This window comes from Vipera ursinii (assembly GCF_947247035.1).
Source record: "Vipera ursinii genome assembly, chromosome: 2".
Taxonomy (NCBI): Eukaryota; Metazoa; Chordata; class Lepidosauria; order Squamata; family Viperidae; genus Vipera; species Vipera ursinii.
Genome location: NC_139513.1, coordinates 225,714,795 through 225,737,324, shown reverse-complemented (window position 1 = coordinate 225,737,324; position 22,530 = coordinate 225,714,795). Strand labels below are relative to the sequence as shown.

Below are 22,530 nucleotides of genomic sequence, written 5' to 3'. Positions count from 1 at the left end.
GTTGAAATTTAACAACCCAGAGGGAGGATTATTACAATAAATACGGGCTGGTTTAAGCTTATTCATTTTCTTCAATGACTTTCTTCCTAAGATCTCTTCAGTTTTCTTTTTATCTTCTGGTTTTAAGCACATTCATTCCAGGCAACCATAATCTTACAGGCCTAGCCATAACAATATATTCCCTCCGTGAAACAGCTGTTTTTCAGGACATTTCTGTCTCTGGTATCAGCTCACCAAAGAATTCAGATGCCCTGACAGATATTTTCCTTTTTTCCCCCCAAGGAGAACAGAAGGATGGTTTATGAGATATGATTGCTTTGAAATTATTCCGACATGTGCAGACAGTAAGCAATTATGTGGTAAAATATATCCTTGGGAAGTTCTTACAAAATATGTGCTAAATGCTCAAAGTAATCAGTGAGGTAAATATTTCTAATCCTAAAAGTAAATTTCATGCACATAAATGCACATATATATGCATAATACCTTTATATATTTATATGTAATTTTATTAGTATTTTTTAAGAAAAACAATAAAAATACATATTTTTGAAAGAGCAAAATAAAGAAAGTTTTAAAAAAGGACTAAGTAAATGGAAAAAAATACAAAGAAATAAAGAAAGGGGGAAGGAAAGGAAAGAAAAAAAAAGAAAAAGCTTCCGGTCTTAAAACAACATTTATGAGTACATTTATATGTTACCTCCTCTCTCTATGATTACAACATAAACAATACCTTTTTACAAAAGATTTTGTAACTAAAATCAAAATACATCTAAAAGTAGGGCCCAAGTTGACATTTGAAGGAGTGGTTTAAGATAAAAAAGATTTTGATTGTGTTGTACCAAATGTACTGCCTTCAGATCCTGCAATTGTCAAGGAACTACAACAACTGCACAGTGTGATCATAAATGCATCGCTGAGGGAAGAAAGGGATTTTGGTGGGAACCCATTCAAGAGGTTTTGGCAGGAAGAAATCTTCGTGCAAATTGACTGTGCTGGCACAAAAGGCATCATAGTGATTTTTTCCCCAAATCAAGTGAATTCTTGAATGAGAACAATGGCATATTAGCAAAATCACTGTTTCCAAAGAAAATCTATAACGTACAAAAACGCATAGGAAGGAAAGCATTTGGCCATTATATTCTTGAGATAGAAAGGTAGGAGGGCACAGCAGCAGATGAACTCTTGACATGGTAGCCTACAATCCAGGAAGAATACTTTACTAGCTGTTGCCAAAACTTCTTAGTCTACACAGTGTTTTCTTAAGCCAGTTTACAAGCAAACTGGCATGAGCAGTAGAACATTAAATGAACTGCTGCTCAAGTAAGAAAAAAAATATCAGTTGAGAAGCGGAGAAAACTGCCAACCTCCTACAGAGTTCTTGCGCTGTGGTGCAAACAAGGGTATTAGGGGCTGAATTGGGTTGGCCTCAAAATCCTTAGTGAAAAATCAACATTCAACCACAGGTAGGCCTCGACTTACGACCACCTTATCTTGTACTTGCATCAATTTTAGCATGTCAGTTTTAAAAAAAATTGGCCTGCTGGCCTCCTGGGACCCTGTTTCTCTGCATCACAAATTTTTATTGATGGGCCCAAATGTAGTCAATTTTTAAATAAAGGAACCAACATCATTTTTAAGCATGAAATAAACCCCCCAATCTTGACGCAGGATCTGTTTTGGCATTTAAGTTGAAAAAATCTATGGCCTCCAGGCCACCTACATCCCTGAACCCGGCATCAAAAATTTTCATCGGTTGACAAAATATAATCGATTTGTTAAAAAAAAGCAACCAACATCATTTTTAAACATGAAATTCAAGCCCGAATCTTATCCCAGCATCCACTTTAGCATGTCAGTTGTAAAAAAATTGGCCTCCTGGCTTCTTGGGTCCTTGACCCCAGCATCATGAAGTTTCATTGGTGGTACAAAATGTAGTTAATTTTTTAAAGAAGCAACCAACACCATTTTAAAGCATGAAATTCAACTCCGAATCTTGTCCCAGCATTTGTTTTAGCTTTTAAGTTAAAAAAATGTCCTCCTGTCCTCCAGCATCCCTGACCCTGACATTATGAATTTTCTTCGCTGGGGAGCAAATATGGTCAAAGTTTTTTAAAAGCAACCAACACCATTTTAGCGTTTCGGTTGAAAACAAAACAAATGGGTTTGTTTGAACAACCTGCCAAATTTATGGTAAATTAAAAACTTGTTGACTCAATTCACACAGTTGTTTGGATTCAAACCTATGGAAACATGAGCCTATAACACTGTCCAGATTAATATACCATATCTTGTTTTACAAATTAGTCAACTATTTTAGTCTTGTATGCTATGCAACTCTCCAAAGTCTGTTTTTAGTATACAGTAAAAGAGAACTGAGTGCAGAATATACTAGCATTTGGTTTTATATATGTATATATATATATATTCAGAGAATGAAGAACTTGTCCATTTCAGGCACTATCATATGAAGATTCTGCTATAGGCAGTGACTTCTTAGTGGAATTAATGGCCAATGAAATGGCTAAGAAATGAGTCAGTTAAACAGCTGGGTCTTACTATAGTGCTGCAAATCAGCTACAGCTGGTTGGAGAGAAAATTGAAACGAGCTAAAAGAAAGTAGCCGTTCAACATGAATGTGTCCCTAGTGACCAATTAACTGAAGATTTTGAAGGAAGTAAAGCTTAAAAGTGGAATAAGTCCCCCCCAAAGGAATAGTCACTGTCATTATAAGCAGCTGGTGGAAAACAGTGTAGTAAGGGATAGGTAAAGTTGTCCCCAGCTGTCATTGACTTGCTCAAGGGATTACTAAGGATTAAGATTGGCCCAGACAGATTCTTATTGGTTACTTTAAGCCAGGGGTCTCTAAATTTACTCCTCAGTCATCAAGGGAACTGAAGTCCACAAGTCTTAAAATTGCCACGTTTGGAGAGCCATTGCTTTAAGCTGATAGGAACTATGCTTTCTGTTTGGTATGGAGAACATCAGAATCTGGTTGTTTCAGGGTGAGCTCGCCCTGTCTAACTAAGCCTCTAAAATGCTCCCCAGCTTGGATTAGCTAACTAGCAGCTGACCAACAGTAGCAGGAGAGAATGTGTGCTGTTTCTTTGCCACTTTATAATACAACCCTCCCTTTATCAGTTGTTGAGATATACTTGGACATAGGTTTACTGCTCTTATGGAATGAGCTTAAACCCATGTTTAAAATTAGCCTGAATTTTAAGCCTGTCCAAATATTAGTTTGTGCCAACCAATACCAGGTGTCCTTTGAATACACTGATGTAAAATATTTCTACAAAACCAGATTGAATTTTTCCATGTGTGAAAAATTATGTCCTTCCTATCAAGCTCCAGGCTTGTCCCACACAAAGGAGAGAGATTGGTGGGTGATTTTGTTTTTTTATCATCTCATCATTACCTAGGAATGAAAATGAGAAGAAAGCGATGGAGAAAGGGGAAAAAAATAAAATCCCATTGGCCATGATGACAGTGGTATAAACCTATAAACCTTAATTGTACCACTGGAGATCCCCCATCAGTCTGGAAAGTGGACCCATGTTTGAAACGAGAGGAATGTAAATCATGGCTCTCCCTGGTTCACTGGATGATCAGCACACATGCTGCTGGTACAGTGCAACAGTTAATTGAAACATGTGATCATGAGTATGGCCAATTCCAAAATAAAGCCAATTAAAGTCTCCCTTCCCAAGGCCAGACACAATGCAAAGCAATGGTTCTTCCCCAAACTCCTCCCTCAGATGGTCCCAGAGAGTGGTTTTTTTTTTCCATCTGGAAGCCTCTTTATAAAGAAGTTAGGGAGTCTGTCCGTAGGCACAATAGTGTTCAGAGTCATTTCCTAAGAGACCACAGTTTATATTTGTTTACTCTATACATCACCCAATGAAACTAAACTTGCTGGAGGGATGATCCTCAGGTCATTGTACTGACGGCTGCAACATTAAAGTAGGGTGCCATTAGTTAAAAGCAAGCAACCCTATCAAACAGAAAAGTTTATACTGCTGTGTATACAACAGCAGTTTGTGTCTTTTCTTAAGTGAACTCTATTAACAGAATAACAGAGCTGGAAGGGACCCTGGAGGTCTTCTAGTCCAACCCCCTGCTCTGGCAGGAAACCCTAGACCATTTCAGACAAACGGTGGTCCAATCTCTTCTTAAAAATTTCTAGTGTTGGAGGGAGGGAGGGAGGAAGGAAGGAAGGAAGGAAGGAAGGAAGGAAGGAAGGAAGGAAGGAAGGAAGGAAGGATAACAGAATAACAGAGCTGGAAGGGACCTTGGAGGTCTTCTAGTCCAACCCACTGCTCAGGCAGGAAACCCTATAGTACTGAATTGTTATTTAAATAAAAATGTTGCAAGCAGTTAACTAATTGTAAAAAATGCCTTCAGTCGTACACTGTCTTGGAAATCTTATGAATTTTAAACAAATTTTTAATAGCATTGTGGGTTCCATTAGTGGTATTTTGACTAACTCTGCTCTCCACTTCATGTCCTTATGCAGACCAGAAATATAAGCAGCAGTGGCAAATTCCAAATGTCATTCTGCACTGCTTTAAACAAATCACTTGGCTTTTCCTTAGTATTTATTTTTAAGCTCAGTGCTGAGAATAGCAAAAACATTTATATGTAGAATTTTTCCATTCTCCTCCTTAATAACAAATGGTCTAGTGGAACAAATGGGATTGTCATAAAACTGGCCATTTCCCTCCCCTTAACCATCTGTCCCAAAAAGTGGCAAGTGTGTTTGGAGAAAGACAAGACCATGTAGGTTTGAGACCATTATTCCTTGAAAGGAAAAATGCCATTGAGGGTGGCCTTCCCATATTATTTTCACAATATTTTATTTCCAACTGACAGTGCAAAGAGAAATAAAGGATTGCACACAAAGGAAAAGCAAAGAAGGGTTTGAAATTACTCAAATTAATGGTAACAATAGCCCTCACTATGGCAAGAAACACTGTTCCCAATTCCAAAACTTGGATAACTTATTTCCCAGATTGATGCCATCAAGCTGTGAATTTTCCTTTCTGTTTCTGTGTCTGGTAATCATTATAGAAATAGGCAGATTGGTGAGGAACTTTTATCATCACATAATGACCCTAAGGAACATGCCTAGGATTTTAATTTAATACAGGGGGAAAGGGTATTGATTAACACATAATCTTGCGGTGAGAAAAAATTCTCCCATAGCCTTATTTTATTACAGCTGCAACTTAGGTAGCACTGAGTGTGGACAAGAGCTATAAATTTCTAATGATCTGATAAATGTGAAAGTAATTCTCGTGCTTTTGAGGACAATTCCCATTCAAGGGTAGTTGAAACAGGCACCCCATGTAAAGACACATAAATGTAGATGCTTAACAACACAGTATTCCACATCTGAAAAACATGGAGATGATCGTGTAAATCCAGCTGGTGCATAGTTGCCACTTGCTTAGGAATTCATCTTTATGAGTTTCTCTGCTTGTTTTCATCTTTACCTTTATGTCTCCAGGGGAGGTTTCGGAAAGTCGGGTTGTAGCCAGAACCATGCAATTGAAGCACCTCTCCCTGTTTAACATGTTGTGAAGCACATAAAAAGGGGCAGGGCTTTTGTTGACTTTTTTTGTCCCCTGCTGACCCCTCTGTTTATGTGTGTTAACTCTGCCTAAATTAAAAGGTAAAGTTGTCCTTCGGGTGAATAGAATTCTTGGTAACTTCACAGATGTGTCCATGTAGTTTCTGGCATACCACGAATATAGTTTTAGAAGAGAATATATGTGGGTCGTGTGGAGTCCTTGATGCTCTCTGAAGCTTGGTTGTTTCCTTGCAGATGTTTCTTAGATAATGAAATGTCTGAAGAGCAAACAACCAAGCTCAGCGAGCACCAAGAATTCCACAGAATATAGTTTTCCAGAAAGCTTTTTCAGTCATAGTTGTAAAGCAGTGATAGGGTGACTTAACAAGTTGTGGTAAAAGCAGTGGTGGGATTCAGCCAGTTTGCACCACTTTGGCAGAACCGGTAGCTAATTTTTTGTTGCCCAGGCCCAGAATGGACTTCTGAAAGCGGCATCCACACAGAGAACCGGTTGTTCACATATTTGAATCCCACCACTGGGTAAAAGCAATATTTGGTCTATTATTTTCTTCATTATGGCAGCAAGACTATTAAGTAGAGGAAGATACTTTATTTAAAGAAGGGTTCAATTAAACTTCACTCTGACTATGAAATGACAAGAAAATAATATTTATTTTTCAGAATTACAGCTCAATAGGCTCAGTTAAGTATATGACATGCCTCCCACTGGACTTTGATAAACATCAATTTGCCTACAGGGGAAATAGGTCGACAGACGATGCCATAGCTACTGCTTTACACTCTGTAGCAAGTAATCTCGAGAAACCTGGAAGTTACGTCAGGATGCTTTTTGTTGACTACAGTTCGGCTTTCAACACCATTTTGCCAAGCATTCTCATTGAGCAGCTGACTGACTTGAAATTCTCCCCCGCTATCTGCGATTGGATTCAAGACTTTCTTAGGGATCGGGTACAAACAGTGAGGGTCGGGTCTGCTTTGTCCACCCCCCTGAAGCTTTGCACCGGCACGCCACAGGGCTGTGTGCTTAGCCCCTACCTGTACTCTTTATACACTTATGATTGTGTATCATCTGACCCATCCACTGCGATAATCAAGTTCGCAGATGATACAACTGTGGTGGGTCTTATTACAGGTGGGGATGAGACAGCATATAGGGCGGAGGTACAAAAACTATCCATATGGTGTAGTAACAACAACTTGCACCTAAATATCGGCAAGACAAAAGAGATGGTGTTTGACTTCCGGAGGAAAAAGGAGGAACCTGCCCCACTTTACATCGGGGAGGACTGTGTAGAGAGAGTTTCCTCCTTTAAATTTCTGGGAGTCTACCTCTGTGAAGATCTGACCTGGAAAGTTAACACAACCCAGGTGGCTAGAAAGGCTCAACAGAGGCTTCACTTTCTTAGGATCTTGCGGAAGAACAGGGTAGAACAACAGCTAATGACCCTCTTTTACCGGTCTACCATAGAGAGTGTCCTCTCGTATGGTATTGTGGTTTGGTATGCTGGTCTGACAGCCACGGACAGGAAAGTATTGCAGAGGGTAGTGAGCACAGCACAAGACATTGTGGGCTGTTCCCTGACACCACTGAATGACATTGCCAGGGCTCGTTGCCTTGGAAGAGTGAGGAAGATTCTCAGGGATGACTCACACCCTGGACGGTATCTCTTTACTCTCCTACCATCCGGTAGGAGATATAGGAATATAGCCAGCCGTAGCAACAGGCTGAAAAATATCTTTTATCCGTGGGCTGTTAGGCTTTTAAATGGGACATAATCTTATGCAGAATTGACTTGGGAGACCGGTGTGTGGTGTGGTTGGTTCACATGGTGTGGTAGGATGGAGGGTTTGTTGTCACTGTGTGTTGGGGGGAGAGAGCACGGGGGGAGGCTCAGTTAATCTCAATGTACACATGTTGTACTTTGACAATAAAGGTTTATTTATTTATTTATTTTATGAACCCAGCCTATCCAGAAGAGTAAGAGTTGCTGGGCAGAAAGCATCATTCTTTAATTCCACTGTAGGCTGCTCTTCAATTATACTGTCAGAACTATATAATAAACACAGTGTGATACCACTGTGTTTGCAAATATAAAGATCAGAAGGAAAGATTGCTATGGAAACAGGAACAAACAACATTTAAGAATAGTTTGTTCTTAACATTTTCATCATCATCATTTTAGCTAAAACTACACAAAATATTTTTCAGTGTAACACTGCTTTTCATAAGCCTTATTTATGTACAGTGTGTGTGAAGCTATAATCCTTTGGCCTAAGCTTGTTTATGACTGAAGAATTTGCTTTGTCAAATTTCAGTGATGTATTGCCTTGCTAATTTATAAAAATTTAATCAGAAGATACCTAGTATTCTTTCCTATATTAGCCCCCATAGGCAGATGTGAACAAGCAGCAGTAATCTGAGCTAAATCCGTGATTAGGAGTTGTCATATATTAAATATATTACTGCTTTAGTTCCAGGTCACCTCAGTAATACGGAACATTTTCTTTCAGTTTTCTCTAATTGAATATTCATATAATATTTTTTCTCAAGCATTGAAGATTTGTTGTCTGACTTATCTTCAGTAAAATACATTTAAAATTACTGAACCTATTTTGAACATAGCCACATGCTCCCCTAGCTCTACCTTGAAGATGTGTCATTAAGTGTCCTTTAAAGGCATGGCATCCTGACATCTTAGCCCACAGCCCATAACTGAGATTGAACTTAGTTTGCAGCTGCTGCTTTCCATCTTCTCCCAACATGAGGCTTGCTATAAGCAAAAATTGTAGTGCTCTAGGAATGACCACAGAAATGAAACACTTGGGTGCTGGAATCTGCCCAGGTTCTATTTTCCATTTTTGGATACCTAGAAGCAGTACTTTTTAGTACAATTGATGGGGGGGAAAACACTGTCTCTTAAAAATGCAGTCTAATTTTACCTACCTGGTTAAGATTCACAATGCGTTGATGCAGTAATTTTAGATAAATCAGCACTGGCCTTTTATTAGAGAAGCACGTTGGCTATTTTTTTGTTTTGTAAAAAAAGATTTCATGCACTCCAGTACCATCACAATGATTTATTTAAGGAGGCTAAAACAACTTTCTTTTGCAAATAATTTGTGCAAATACCTATGCTAAAAATAAAAGTTTATATCCTTGTGCAGAAAATAGGAAAGAATTGTTGCTCTGAGACGTAGGCTGAAAAGTCTCATAATTTGTCCTTGGTAACAGTTACAGAGAAGGGTGAAGTTGTTGGTATTTGCATTATTTTTAAAATGAAGTTGCAATCAAAAGTTCCTGCAGTTCTAATTTAAGATTCCATTGTACAAATTTATTCCCCCTTGTCATCTAACTAAATATTATATAAACTGCAACACCATTGAAAGGAATAATTCTACTGACAAACATTAATATATATGAATACCCTTTAATTTGTAGCATCACTACTATGCTTAAGAATTAGCTTCTTCCACATTTGTTGGTATAGGATTAGTTGCAGGAAATACTTTCTGTTTTAGATCTGCATTAGCATAAACTCCACTTTCATCTTGCCATGTGTTGATTCCATGTCTCCTGTAATCTACTGTGTCAGTAAACTGGGAATGACATTTTCTATGTACTACAGAGTACCCGCTCGTATCAGGCGCAACCTAAAGGGAAGGTATTCATGTATATTGATTGTTACTCAAAAGAAAGTTTTGAGGAGCAAACTTTAACATTGGCACTAATAATACCAAAAATAAGTTTAATCAGTTAATACATTTCTCTTCCAGTAACATTTTGATTATTTACATTTCTCAAATTAAAAAATGTGCATGGAAAAACTATGTGAGTGGTAACATTTTTAAACAGATTTTCCAAAACAGCAAATCTGTATCCATCTCTAATTTTCAGTGTCTAACTCTAAAAGAACTGATTGTAATATTACATAATAACAATCCTGTTTTCAAAACTGGTAAAATCTTTGCTATCTGTGAAAAATATAGGATTCTCTCAGTCATGGCTGTATCTGCAGATAGTTCTTGACTTATGATCACTATAGAAACCAGAAAATGAAAATCAATCATTGCGGTGCAGTCATTAAGAGAGGCATCATGTGACTGCACCCAATTTGATGACATTTTTTCCATGTTCATTAAATAAACCACCTGCAGTTATTAAGTGAGACATCACATGACCATGATTCTTGCCATCTTCCCCACTGACTTTGCTTCTCAGAAGCTGATTGGGAAGGTCACAAACGGCAATCACGTGACTTCAAGACACCACAAACGTGATGAGTGCAAGCCGGTTGCCAAGTGCCTAGATCACGATCATGTGACTGGGGCAATGCTGCAACACTCATTAAATGTGAGGACCAGATGTAAGTACTTTTTTTAGCCTCAGCATAACTTAGGACACTTGCTAAAAGAATGGTCATTAAATGAGGATTATCTGTAACATTAAGATATTTTATGTGCTATCATTTACTAAAACTATGGGGATTTTGTCTGAGCATACATCATTTTCTTTTTTTGCAGTTTCTTTTTAATTTTTTATCTCTTTTTTATTATGTAAGTTGCTCAGACTCACTTTCGAGTTCAGCAACCTTCCAAACTTCATTAATTAAATAAAACCAGACCAGTTACAAAACAGGAAGAGTCAGCTGTAATGTTTCACAATTCATGAGGAAAGCAGGTTTTTGCAAAAAAGAATTACAAAGAGCTTAGGTATTGATGGGTTATTATTATTAATTTTTTGGCTAGAAGGGATGAGGAGAAAGGCTTGGTTAATAAAAGAGAATAGAAGTTGATGGCTGGGAGGGAATATGGAAGTATATCCAGGAGGCATTAAGTTCAAAAGGTATCTAATGCCTAGGAAACTTGGGAGGAAGTAGATAAAGCAGGGGTATCCAACCTTGGCAACTGGAAAACTTGTGGACTTCAACTCTAGAATTCCCCAGCCAGCTTTGCTGGGAATTCTGGAAGTTAAAGTCCACAGGTCTTCAAGTTACCAAAATTGGACACTCCTGAGGTAAACTGAAATGAAAAATACATAGTAAGAAACAAGGATGTGTGGGAACAGAAACTGTGAAATTGTGAATTAGATATGGTTGGAAAAAGAGGGAGGCTGCCCAGCCAACAAACTACTAAAGAAATTTCAGGAAAGCAAAATATGAGAAATACTTTTTATAAACTAACTTAAAAGAAACACATTTACAGCTGGTGGAAGCTAATATTCCTGATTTTAATATGAACAAAATGATCCAATGATGACCATCTGTGAGAGAAAGAGAGCTATTCCATCAGAATTAGCTGAAGATATATTTTTCTTTTGGAGACTGCCATGGTTACAAAAAGTATGATCACAATTCTTATTTTGTTATATTCCTAATTTTTTTTAAAAAAAGGAATCCAGTCTGAATCATTATGCAACAAAATTCATCCTTCTTCATTTATTGGCTTTGTGCAATCTGAAATGGTCTTTTTTTAAAAAAAATAATCACATATACACAGACAGAGAAACATAACAATGTTCTCCGGATGTTTTCATTTGTAGGAGTTTTATTATATAATTAACTTTTTTCAGAATCATAAAAGTAGATGCCAATAAAGAACACAATGCAATTTTGTAATCCAAATAAGAACTGTCATAGATTTGATTTTGCGATATACCAGAGACATGGAAATGCATTCTTTTACAAATGTGCCAGAAAAATAATGCAAACCAGAGATTGTTAACAGCAAAAGATAACCTTTAGTCTTTTATTTCTGTGTTACTATTTTGTTTTCTCATTTTCGTCTTCTATCTTCTAGCTCAGGGGTGTCAAACTCACCACGTCCACATGACATGTCACGACGTATCATGACTTTTTTTCCATTGCTGGCAATGGGGTGGGTGCGGTTTCGCCATCACGCAAACGGCCCGTGGGCCAGCAGTTTGACAGCCCTGTTCTAGCTTACATTCTACCTTATCTATCGTTAGTAGTCATACATAGCTTATCAATGGTTTCTAGTAGAGCCCAGAGTTCTATGACCTATACCTTTATAGTTTCTATAGTTCTTTCGGCTTTATTTCTATTTTGATTTCTCGTTAATGTAATGCTTTTCTTCTTCAGGCCTATCCCTGACACGTCACTTATGTGGCTTGTTGGGTGATAGGAGAATTTGGATTATTCCAGATTCCAGTTCCTCAGATTCACTCCCTGAAGTTGTCTTGATCATAAAGGCTGGTCCCCTCTGGGATTTTAAGGCTGAGGGGATGGTGGGGATGCTTCCGTTGTGCTGCTTCCCATGTTTTAGGGCACTCTGCCGCTGGCCTTAGTCTTCCGGCCCCTAGGTTTCCTGATATCCCTAAAGCAGTGTTTCTCTCAACCATGGCAACTTTAAGACATGTGGACCAACTTCCAGAATTCTGGAAAGTGAAGTCCACCTGTCTTAAAGTTGCCATGGTTGAGAGAAACACTGCTCTAAAGGGTGCTTATGCTACAGCTGTTATTCTTCCCTTCAGCTGCCTCATTTCCATTATTAACACTCTCCTCTACAGTCAGGTCTTTTAGTTTGGTTCTTTACTTTTCTTTTTGTCATTCTTCTTTATTTTCCAGCTCTTTTTTAATTTTTTCTCCAAATACATACAATATATATACACACACAGACACAGACACACATATATGTATGTATCACAATACTGGAAAACTTAGCAGGGTAACACTGCTAACACACCTATAAGATAAGCCAGCTCACATACTGTACTACAGATTTTGGACATTACTTAACTGTTTTCAAGGTAAAATCTGCTAAATTATAGAGCTCCAACTGAGATCTTAGGGGCTTAATAAAATCCTGTTTTGCATAGCATTCCATACCCTTTATTTTCCCATATTTTTCCTGTTCCCATATACTTACATATGGTATATAGTCATATGGTGGAACATAGTCTATTCGGTATGTTGTATCCATAAACCTGTAAAACATAAACCAAGTAGTAAGACTAGCTCCACACTATTTTTAAGTATATTTACAGGCTCATTATATATAATTGAAGATATAGGTAGTCTGTCTCTTCAAAATCAAAACCAAAGCAATTTTTCTCAAGTGTATACAAAGCAATTAAAATATCCTCTAGCCACTATTATATTTCCCTGTTATAAATTATTTCTGCAGAGGTCAGTTTTTCTTTCATTCTTTCTTTTTTGGGAGGAAAAATGCTACAGCAGAGGTCCCCAACCTATGGGTCGTGGCCCACTACTAGGCTGTGGCTTCTTGGCCACCAGTCCACCTGAGTGGGTAGCCAGGGCACAGGCTAATGTGCTTGCACTCCCCCCCCTTTTGCTGATGCTAGCCAAGCCGCAAGCCTCTCACCGGCGCTAGCTGAGCTAGGAGCTTCTTTCTGGTGCTAACCTAGCTATGAGCCTCTGACCAGTGCTAGCCAAGCCACGAGTCTTGCGCTGATGCTAGCCAAGCCACGAGCCTTGAGCCAGTGCTAGCTGAGCTGTGAGTTGCAAGTCTCTTGCTGGCGCTATCTGAGCCACGAGATATGAGCTTCATGCCAGCGCTAGCTAAGCTGTGAGTCATGCGCTGGCGCTAGCCAAGCCATGCACTGGTGCTAGTTGAGCCATGCACCGCATGCTGGCGCTAGCAGCTCCATTTGCGGAGCATGCATGCTCATGGTCCTGTTTGCTTGTGTGCATGCACAGCCACATTTGCATGTGTGCACATGCGTGCATAAAGGTGTCTGCCCCTCCCTTTCCCATCAGGCCGCCAACACAGAAAGGTTGGGGACCCCTGTGTTATAGGATCTGAACATATAAAACATAAATATTTCCAAATATCTATTTAATTCATTAATATACCACACAATGACAGGTGAGAGTATTCTTGGATGGTTGCAAATGTTTCTGAAGAGGAGAATTATATACATATGAGAAGTCTCATTGTTTACATTGAGTTAAATAGGTCTATATCTTCAGCCTCAAAAGTTCTCACTAGGGCTTACAAGCAAACAGAATAAATGTTCTACTGTCCCAAGCAATTAGACAAGGTTAAATTATATCTTCAAAGTTTTAGGACAATTACCACAATCCAAAGGTGAAGTTGGATTTGAGATATATTTAATTTTTTCATGGCTCTGAAAGAATAAGTGGCAGACAAATTTCCATCTCATCTCTTTTTACTCATTTTTTTCCACATAGTCTCAGAAGAAGGAAGCGTGAAGGACACAAGCCACTCGTAGTTAGGCCCTGTGGTGGTTACTAGTACATGTTTTGCAGGAGACCATGTCAATACATAAAAACAAAACATACCCTTATCATCTTGTAATAAGATCATTTTGTACCACCTTTTCTTTGAAAAATTACCTCACTTAAGTTTCCGTTCCAAGCCTGTGACTAAGTTTTGGAACAATTTCCAAGTTACAGTCAAGACAGATGATCCATCTCTTGCAAGCAAAATAAAATCTAGTTTTTAGGAACTAAGAAGGGAGTTTATGGCAGCTGGACTTAGCTTCCTCTTCCTTTTCTTTCTCTGATCTGTTTATTATTCTTCCTAGAGCAAATATATCATATTTCTGCGGAAACAGATCTGGTTAACAATTCAGTTCAATGCACAAATGTTACTCACTGCCTGCACAGAATAATGTCAGTGATGTTGATAATGCTGGGGATGCATTCTGTGCTTCAGCAGCCCATCTAGTTATCTTTTTTTTCCTTTCCTACTGCTAGGAGATCTGGAGTTTAAAAAAATCCAGAGAATTACTAGATTGCAATAAAGATTGCTGCCATCTGGTGGTTACCTAGATTTCTGCACCAGATTTCTGGTAGTTCTATTTTTGGGGACAATACTGTATATTCTGAACATTGCCGAAAAGTTAGGCTGACCAACTTTAAGCATCCTGATTTTTCTGTTTCAGCCTGATTTCAAGGCCAGGTAATAGCAGGACAGAAGTGCAATCCAATTAATTCCCTTATGTATAGTGACCTTAATACCATAATACATGATATATTTCTGTAGATTATATCTGTGGATTAATATAGTACCAATGGGATCTACTCTTATTTTCAGAGCTGATTTTAAAAAATGGAAAAGTACTTAATTCCTTAAAATTGTTGGTTTCCCATGTTATATAATAGTAAATTAGTCATTGTGCTGTTGGTAATCTATAGCTCTCAACACCTTCATTGTTTTGAAACAATGAGCAAGCAAAACATTCCTAGACAATTAAAACTCTTTTACATTTCTCTTTTTACCTAATTTAAAAACAGGTGTAGGAAGGCCAAAATCACTCATGTCATCTTGACTCTCTTTCCGTCCTTCCTTTCCTCTCCTAATGAACTCCAACAATAAAAACAAAAGCTTAAGCCTTTTTGACACCTAGGCTGAAAGCAAAGCATGTCTTAACATAGCTGAAATTGGCTAAATAAGAAAATACTAAAATCCTCTCAAGCTATTTGTAGTTCATTTTAGCAATAAATTTCCTCACACAAATTCTTCACCCCAGGGGTTACCCTCCAGACTCACCAAAGATAAAAGATTGAAAAACTCCACAGAGAGCTAAGCTGCATTTCCTCACTACTGGACTGGGCCAGGGGTGCTTTCCAGTAATCTCTAGAACAGGGGTAGGCAACCTCGGCTCTTTTATGACTCATGGACTTCAACTCCCAGAATTCCTGAGCCAGCTGGCTCAGGAATTCTGGGAGTTGAAGTCCATGAGTCATAAAAGAGCCGAGGTTGCCTATCCCTGCCCTAGAAGGTGGGCTGAGCCCACAAACTCTCTAAAAACAATAGAAGGACCTCTGTATAAAAGTAACTTCTCTAAAGCTAAGATTCATGGCCCCCTTCGATCACTATGACTGTCATGCTCTCAAATAAATTTCAGCTCTGCTTCTATCAACTGTCCTATGTCCTTTGGAACAGCAGGCTCAGAACGGATCAAGGATTTCTTCTGATACAAGGAAAAAGAGGCTACTTAACCAAATCAAGGGAAACCCCGAGTTTGCAGAAGAAAGTGCCTCCTGCATTCGTGCAACTGTAACAGCTGCAACCTAGAAACTGCTCTTGTTTAAAAAGCCAAACATCCCAGGGGTGGTTTTTGCTAGGCAGAGGAATTGCAAGCACATGGATACCTCCCCAGAAAGGTCTGGGAAAAATCAAAGAATGTTGTCTTTATTTCCAGTCTGTTTTTCCATTCCTTCCCAACTTTCTCCAAAACAGTGAATGTATTTGCAAGTAAGTCCAACCAGAGCCATAGGAAACTTGAGTTTACAGCATGATGGTTATGGAGTCCAAATCCCTGTTATAGGCAAAACTCCTTAAGAACAGAATTGTCAAAGGTCTATGAAAATTTTAGGGTATTGTATTGAAGACAAAGAGGTCAATCAGAAATCATGAGAAATTAATTTAAATGAAAACAAACTGATAAATTATCAGATTTCTAGTACAAAAGAGAAACACGGAAATAATTGAAACTGAGGTTTAAGTGTTCTGGTAATGCCAAGAATAAAATTATCAGATACTTTTAAGTGCCGAGGTAACGTTATGAGGTACAAATATAGGAACTTTGATCATGTTACAGGTCTCAATAAGCATCAACATGAAGGCACAACAAAATCTGAACTTCATAGTAAAACTAAAATAATTAGCATATATGTATATACAAACATTTTAAACTTCTCAGGTGGGTGACGTGGTAAGACAGCACCGAAACCTGTTTCAGGTAGCCCTGTCTCCCTGAGGAGGGGGAAAAAAAGAGACAACTTTCAGATTGAAAGAAAAATTAAAGGAAAAGGCTAGCTTTATTTTAGATCCAGTTGGCAATGCCGGATGGATGAATGGGCAGGCAGTCTTAAGTTAAAATCAGTTCAATGGGCTTTACAAAGAAAAAAGTGTAGGGGGACTGCAACCTTAGAGAAAACTAGTATTATGTCATTTAAATAAATCATGTGATTTTTGTTTGTTTGTTTCTTTGCTCTACATTGCATTGCTGCACTGCCCTCTATTGGATGAATTGTGTCAAACTCTTTAAACATACTAAAAAAATCATTACATTAACTTTGTAGTTTTCAGGATAAATACTATGTTTAAAATCAGTTACTGCTTTCTCTTTTTATTTAATGCTTTGTGAACATTAATGAACTGTAAACTATATCAGAGATCAGATGCAGTAATTCTTGAAATAAAGTATTAATGGCTCCCAATGTTTTTAAAAACAAATATGAGGTAGAAAGAAAGAAGGGGACAAAAAGATATTTGTGATATATTTTATATGATAGTCAGTATTATTTAAATTATTATCAATGCAAAAATATCAGAAATACCTGTCAACAACAATTGTGTGAAAGCCATCTTCATCCAGCAAAGGTCTCCCAATCTCTAGTTCCTTATATTCTCTTTTGCTACAGGGAGATGACAGATGATCTTGATATGTTGTTATCCATTTCTAAAAGTAAATGTTAGAACAAGGAATCATTACATAGTTCCAACGCAGTACAAAAATAACCAACACAACATCTTTTGGGATCCTGGAGATATAGCTTTACTCTTACAATTTATGCATTTCCACCCCAGCCAATATTTTTTTAAATCAATTGGTGCATAGAATGAAAATATATGTTCTATTCTTATTATTATAACATCAATTTTTGGTTAGCGAATTAATTAAGGATGAGTTGATTATTTTCTATTCATAAATAAAGCATCCTAGAGCTCCCTTTCCTGGTTGAAAATAAACATTGCAACTAAATTATAATAAAACATCTATTAAACTGCACAATCCAGGTTTGGGGTTATTCTTGAAATCATGGGTGCTGGTTGAAATTAATATAGGTGGTTTTAATAGCCATCTTGAGTCCTCTAAAAGATTTACACAATATTGATTAACTTAATAACAATATACAGATGTATGCTATGAATGGCTATGCTTTGTGATAATATATTTGCAAAAAATAAATAAATATGAATGTGATACATCAAGATATCAAATAAACATGCTATCAACAATAAGCTATCTTACTTGATCCATGGTTCCAAATCTCCAGTAAGTAGACTGACATAAGTTCTTAGAACCCAAACTAATTTCATTTATATCATAATCCTTAGGTTCAGCCTCCCTGTTCTGGAACCTTTAAATTATAAGAAATCATAAATAGTAATAATAAAGCGTATCTTAAAAGTTACTAATATCTACATTACTACTGACATAATATACAAGTCAAACCCAAATATGTGTATGTGCGAAGCCTATTACATTTTTATTTTAAGCAAAGTCCGATATAAGAGTACTTCTCAAAAAGTGTCAAAAGTCTGAAATCTGAAATCAAAAACAAACACAAAAATTGGAAAAAGAAAACGAACTTCAAATATTATTACTAACTGCTAAGATTTGTATTGAAAACAGCCAGAATGAATGACACTTTGTGGCTTAGTCATATCTGGTAGGGTTTTTTTTTTTAAAAAAAGAGAGAATGGTATTAAACTACATCAGACCAGTGAACAATATTTTTTTTCTTACCAGCCATATACAAGAGTGGGTCTCCCATAATATGCTGAATTGGAGCGCAAGGTCAATGTTCCTTTGCGTTCCATCACATCTGGAGGCCCTAATTCCATCTTCAAATGATTTTGGATTTTCACCACTTCTTTAGGACCACTATATCTGAAATTAATTCAGTATTATTTCTCCTACTGCAGGGCAATTCACAGCAGAATATTCACATTCATTCAATATCAGGGTATTATAAGTAAGAACTTAATCTTGAGACCAATACTTCACGCCGTCTGTATTATTTCTCAAAGCTCCAAGCTTTCATTGGTCAAGAAAAGAAATGAACAGCACGCAAGCCTTTGCAGCCTTCATTCTGTGCTGGAGACATTAGTCTCCATGGTGACCACTGATGCTATAGAGGAAAATAACAAATCTCAAAATCATTCCGCCAAGAGGCCGGAACTACTGTTCATTGTAAGTCAAGGGGAAAGCAACAAATAATTCCCACAATGTAGTACTATGGAAATATACAAAATGTGAGGTATCATGCCAAGCTTGCCATCAAGCCTTATTGAGCTGGAATTGTGAAAATATATTGTTTCCGAGTCATTTCATGGGCAGAGTCATGTTGAATTCAACCCTTTCTTCTGTCAATAATTGAACTGTGCATTTGGCAGTGCTTAATTTTTTTTTAAATGAAAGACATTAGAATTCTATTTTGCCCCAAAAGCAAACTCAGTTATAAAATTTAGGGCTCCCAAATCTGGGCTGCACAAATCTGGAGGAAGCAGGGAAGCAATCATAAAGTTTTCTGTATAAATTGTCTGCCAACTGTTGGTCACCTAAACTTCTGCAGCCTTATTTTAGAAGCTAACCACCACTGTGGTAGTAATATTTCTTGGCAAGCAAAGTTCATACTGAATATGCATACATAAATTGTTCTCTTAAAGGGAAAAACTTAATTTTCATAAAAGGAAAAAGAAACTGAGGCCCAACAGTCCCTGGGCAGGCACTAGTTTCTTTTCTATGCTTGGCAGCCAGGAATAATTCTTCTGCCATTACATATATTGTAGATTATTTGCTTTGGTTTGCTATGGAAAAGAATCACTAAAGAAAAACACAATATTATCAGATTGGAAAGGATTTGTATGATAGCTTCACAGTTAAGAAAAGTTTCTGTAAGTGATAAATAAGGAATTGAGCCTGAAGTTATATAACCTAGTTGTAGACTTGCTTATTGGAAATATCTCTGGATGCGATTCCAAAGGACACCCATGGCAATAGAGAAGGCACATCCCAAAGCCCCAGTAGAATTATACTGTTTGAGAGGACCCCCTCTGTTGGATCTTACCAGACAGGAATGATCAGAGCTAGCAGTTACCTCTGGTAACCAGGCCGTGCCCTGGTTTTCTAAGTGGCTGTAAATACCTTGAACACACCCAGAAACCAACTAATAAGCATTGCAGCTCATGGATCCATGGTAATATATGGGCATACCATAGCATGCCCATGCCTACAGTCCTATATTCACAATATGACAGGACCAGTGATATGGTGCCATTGAAATTGCTGTCATATTTCTTGCTAATCTACAAATAGTGTGAATAGAGGCTCCTTGCAGACTTAGACATGCTCATGACATGCTAATCCATAATCTATTGAACAGGTTTTACTATAGTAATCCAGAATCTATGTAAAAGCCGCACCTTATGTTCTCATTTTGTGTTTTTCACAACAAAGCTGAAATAGTATTGTTAGAATAACCAGTAAGTAATATTATAACTAAGAAACCATATGAGAAAATTCAGCGTCCATGCTGTGGTTGCCAAGAGTGGCTGAAAATATATCACTCTAGCAGTATGACTATGGACCTGCCCTGATTAGTAAGTATCTGGCAACATATTGGCAGAAAGCCATATGCTGAATTTGTTATGAATTTACTAGTCCCAGTTTGTTGCTGCATGCATGTTAGGTATACATCTTATATAGTCATCTGCTGCCAAGTCAGCAATAAGCAGGGGATATCAAGAATTTAGTATTTTAGTCACGATTGGGTAGTGCATTTTATTTTTCACATTCTAATGTATTAGAACAGTCAAAAATATAAATGAAAATCTGTTATTTTAGGAATTGGAAAAGGTACTCAGAATTTGCAGTAGTCATTTTCTCTGGTTTTAATTAGCTTTCTATTCTGCTAGGCTGGGACTTGGGTGATAGTGTAGGTGTAGTTTCTTATACTGAGGTAAAATATGTATTTCTTGAAACTGCCATTTGTCTCTTACTAAGGCAATGCAGGATGTTTCTTTCATTCTGAAATCGATGAGTATTTAGAATGATACTACAAGAGGGAATAATACAGATTATATAATTTTATTGTATATAATGTTATTTGAGCATCATCTTGAGGATATATTTCATTCAATTTTATGAAGATTTACAGTATGTCTCAGATATACTCTGCACCATAGCAGTAAATATTTATATAAAATAATCAAAATCAAAAATAAATTACAAACAGTAAGAAATGAAACTAAAAAGATGTTATAATAAATCTATATACAACAGAATTCAAGTCTTGAACAATTGAAGTCTTGACCATATCATATATGTATCACATTTTCCAGCACATTGATAAGATGTCCATCATATGTAGAAAACATGAATTTGTCTTTAATCTATTATTTTAAATAACAAGTTTTCCATCGGAGCAAATCAATTTTCTTGAATCAAAATGAATTTTATGGGTAGAGATGCCTTCAGGAGAGATTATTTGAACAATTCCAGGGGATTTGGAATCAGTTACCGGTAGAGCTCCGGATGGCACCCGATCTTCGCTCCTTTCGCCGCGATCTGAAGACACTTTTGTTTGCACAAGCCGGCCTGGCCTGATGGGGGATTGGTGGGGTTTTATTTTTGTATTTTTATTGTAGTATTTTGGGTTTTTTTTTATAAATGTAGTATATTAATTGTTTTAACGGGCAACTATTTAATCTCCTTTTAATATTTGTAACGTTGTATTTTATTCTTGCCCTGTGAACCGCCCTGAGTCCTTCGGGAGAAGGGCGGTATAGAAATATTAATAAATTAAATTAAATTAAATCTGGAAAGACCTATATTTGGTACTTTCATTTTTGTTCCATGTTGATTCCATTAAACAATACATTTATTATTTTTACCAGAAATCCAACAAACATAGATGTGCTTGGCAACATTAAGAGTCTCATAAAAATCCAGAATCTATCATTTTATTTTATGATGGTTTATAAGACCCACTACTTTTGTGGCGTAGTTATGTTATTAATGGTAAAAGTTATAGTTTCAGTTGGATCCTACCTCAGATCCAAGATCCTACCTCAGAGAAAGATATGAAAGATATGGAAACTTAGGCCCAACTTTAAATGTAAATGGTACAAAACATTTGTTCTAATGACTATAATATAGTCTGTGAACAAAGATATTAAATAATCAGGTAATAATAATCAGGATGATTTAAGATTTTTGCACCATAATGTCACCAAAAATTGCTGGATGAGAGATCTACTTCAATCCATATTCAGGGTTCTTACCTGGTGGAAATTTCACATGGATACAATAAAAATATGAAATCAACCAGACTTTATTTCGATTTCATGGAGCCAACTTCTACTTTTTCTCTTGCAGACTTTATTTTCAATGGATATCATCTCTAAGACTACAGCTTAAACGACACCTGCATCTCAAAAGTTTTGTGCCTGCTTAGTAAAAAGGAAAGACGCCACCATTTCCTTGCACACTTACCTGAAAGTAAGCCTCAGCGGGATTTGTTGCCAAGTAAATACTTTAAGCCAGGGGTCTTCAAACTTGGCCCTTTTATGACTTGTGGACTTCAACTCCCAGAATTCCTCAGCCAGCTTTGCTGGCTGAGGAATTCTGGGAGTTGAAGTCCACAAGTCATAAAAGGGCCAAGTTTGAAGACCCCTGCTTTAAGCACTGATACGAACTACTGAGTGAAACTGAATAGGGTTAACGACTGAGGTCAACTCCATCCATATTCGTTCATTTTTTTTATAAAAAAAAAGGCTGTAAGACCCGAGAAACGCTGAGGACGGGGAGCGTCCGAAGTCTATAATTATATCGTTTTATACTTGATAAAACTGCAATCCAATGACTTTTAATACACGAATAAATAACCGAAAATATGGGGAGATTTCCCACCCGCAAGCAAACTTGTGGAAAAAGTAAAGCGGAGCGCGGAAGGAAAGCGGGAGGGAGGGCGGGCGGAATGGTTGCCCCCTGCTTGAAAGCCAGCAACCGGTCTTTCAGAGCTCCCTTTCCCCCACATTTTCTCTCTTGTTTGTCCAGGCTCCACGGCGACCGGGTCAGGCGAAAGAAGGAGGCGGTCCCTCCTCGTGGGTTTAACTCACTTCGCCGAGCTCCGCGCTCCGCCTTGCGGAGGCCTCTGACCCGGATGCGCTTTGCTTTTCTCGGCCTTCCTATGCGG

The 22,530-nt window shown here is 37.5% G+C and overlaps 1 protein-coding gene across 1 annotated transcript; it reads right to left on the bottom strand.

Moving 5' to 3' along the window:
- Positions 1 to 8,764: 8,764 nt before the first annotated feature.
- On the bottom strand, positions 8,765 to 21,666 carry CFAP95 (cilia and flagella associated protein 95). The gene is made up of 7 exons (XM_083352094.1): positions 21,617 to 21,666; positions 18,078 to 18,221; positions 17,580 to 17,688; positions 16,885 to 17,006; positions 16,229 to 16,297; positions 12,479 to 12,536; positions 8,765 to 9,244 (listed from the first exon to the last, which is right to left on the bottom strand). Exons 2-7 carry the CDS (start codon positions 18,173 to 18,175, stop codon positions 9,047 to 9,049), a joined length of 654 nt encoding a protein of 217 aa, XP_083208220.1. The 5' UTR covers positions 18,176 to 18,221; positions 21,617 to 21,666; the 3' UTR covers positions 8,765 to 9,046.
- Between the last annotated feature and the right edge of the window lie 864 nt (positions 21,667 to 22,530).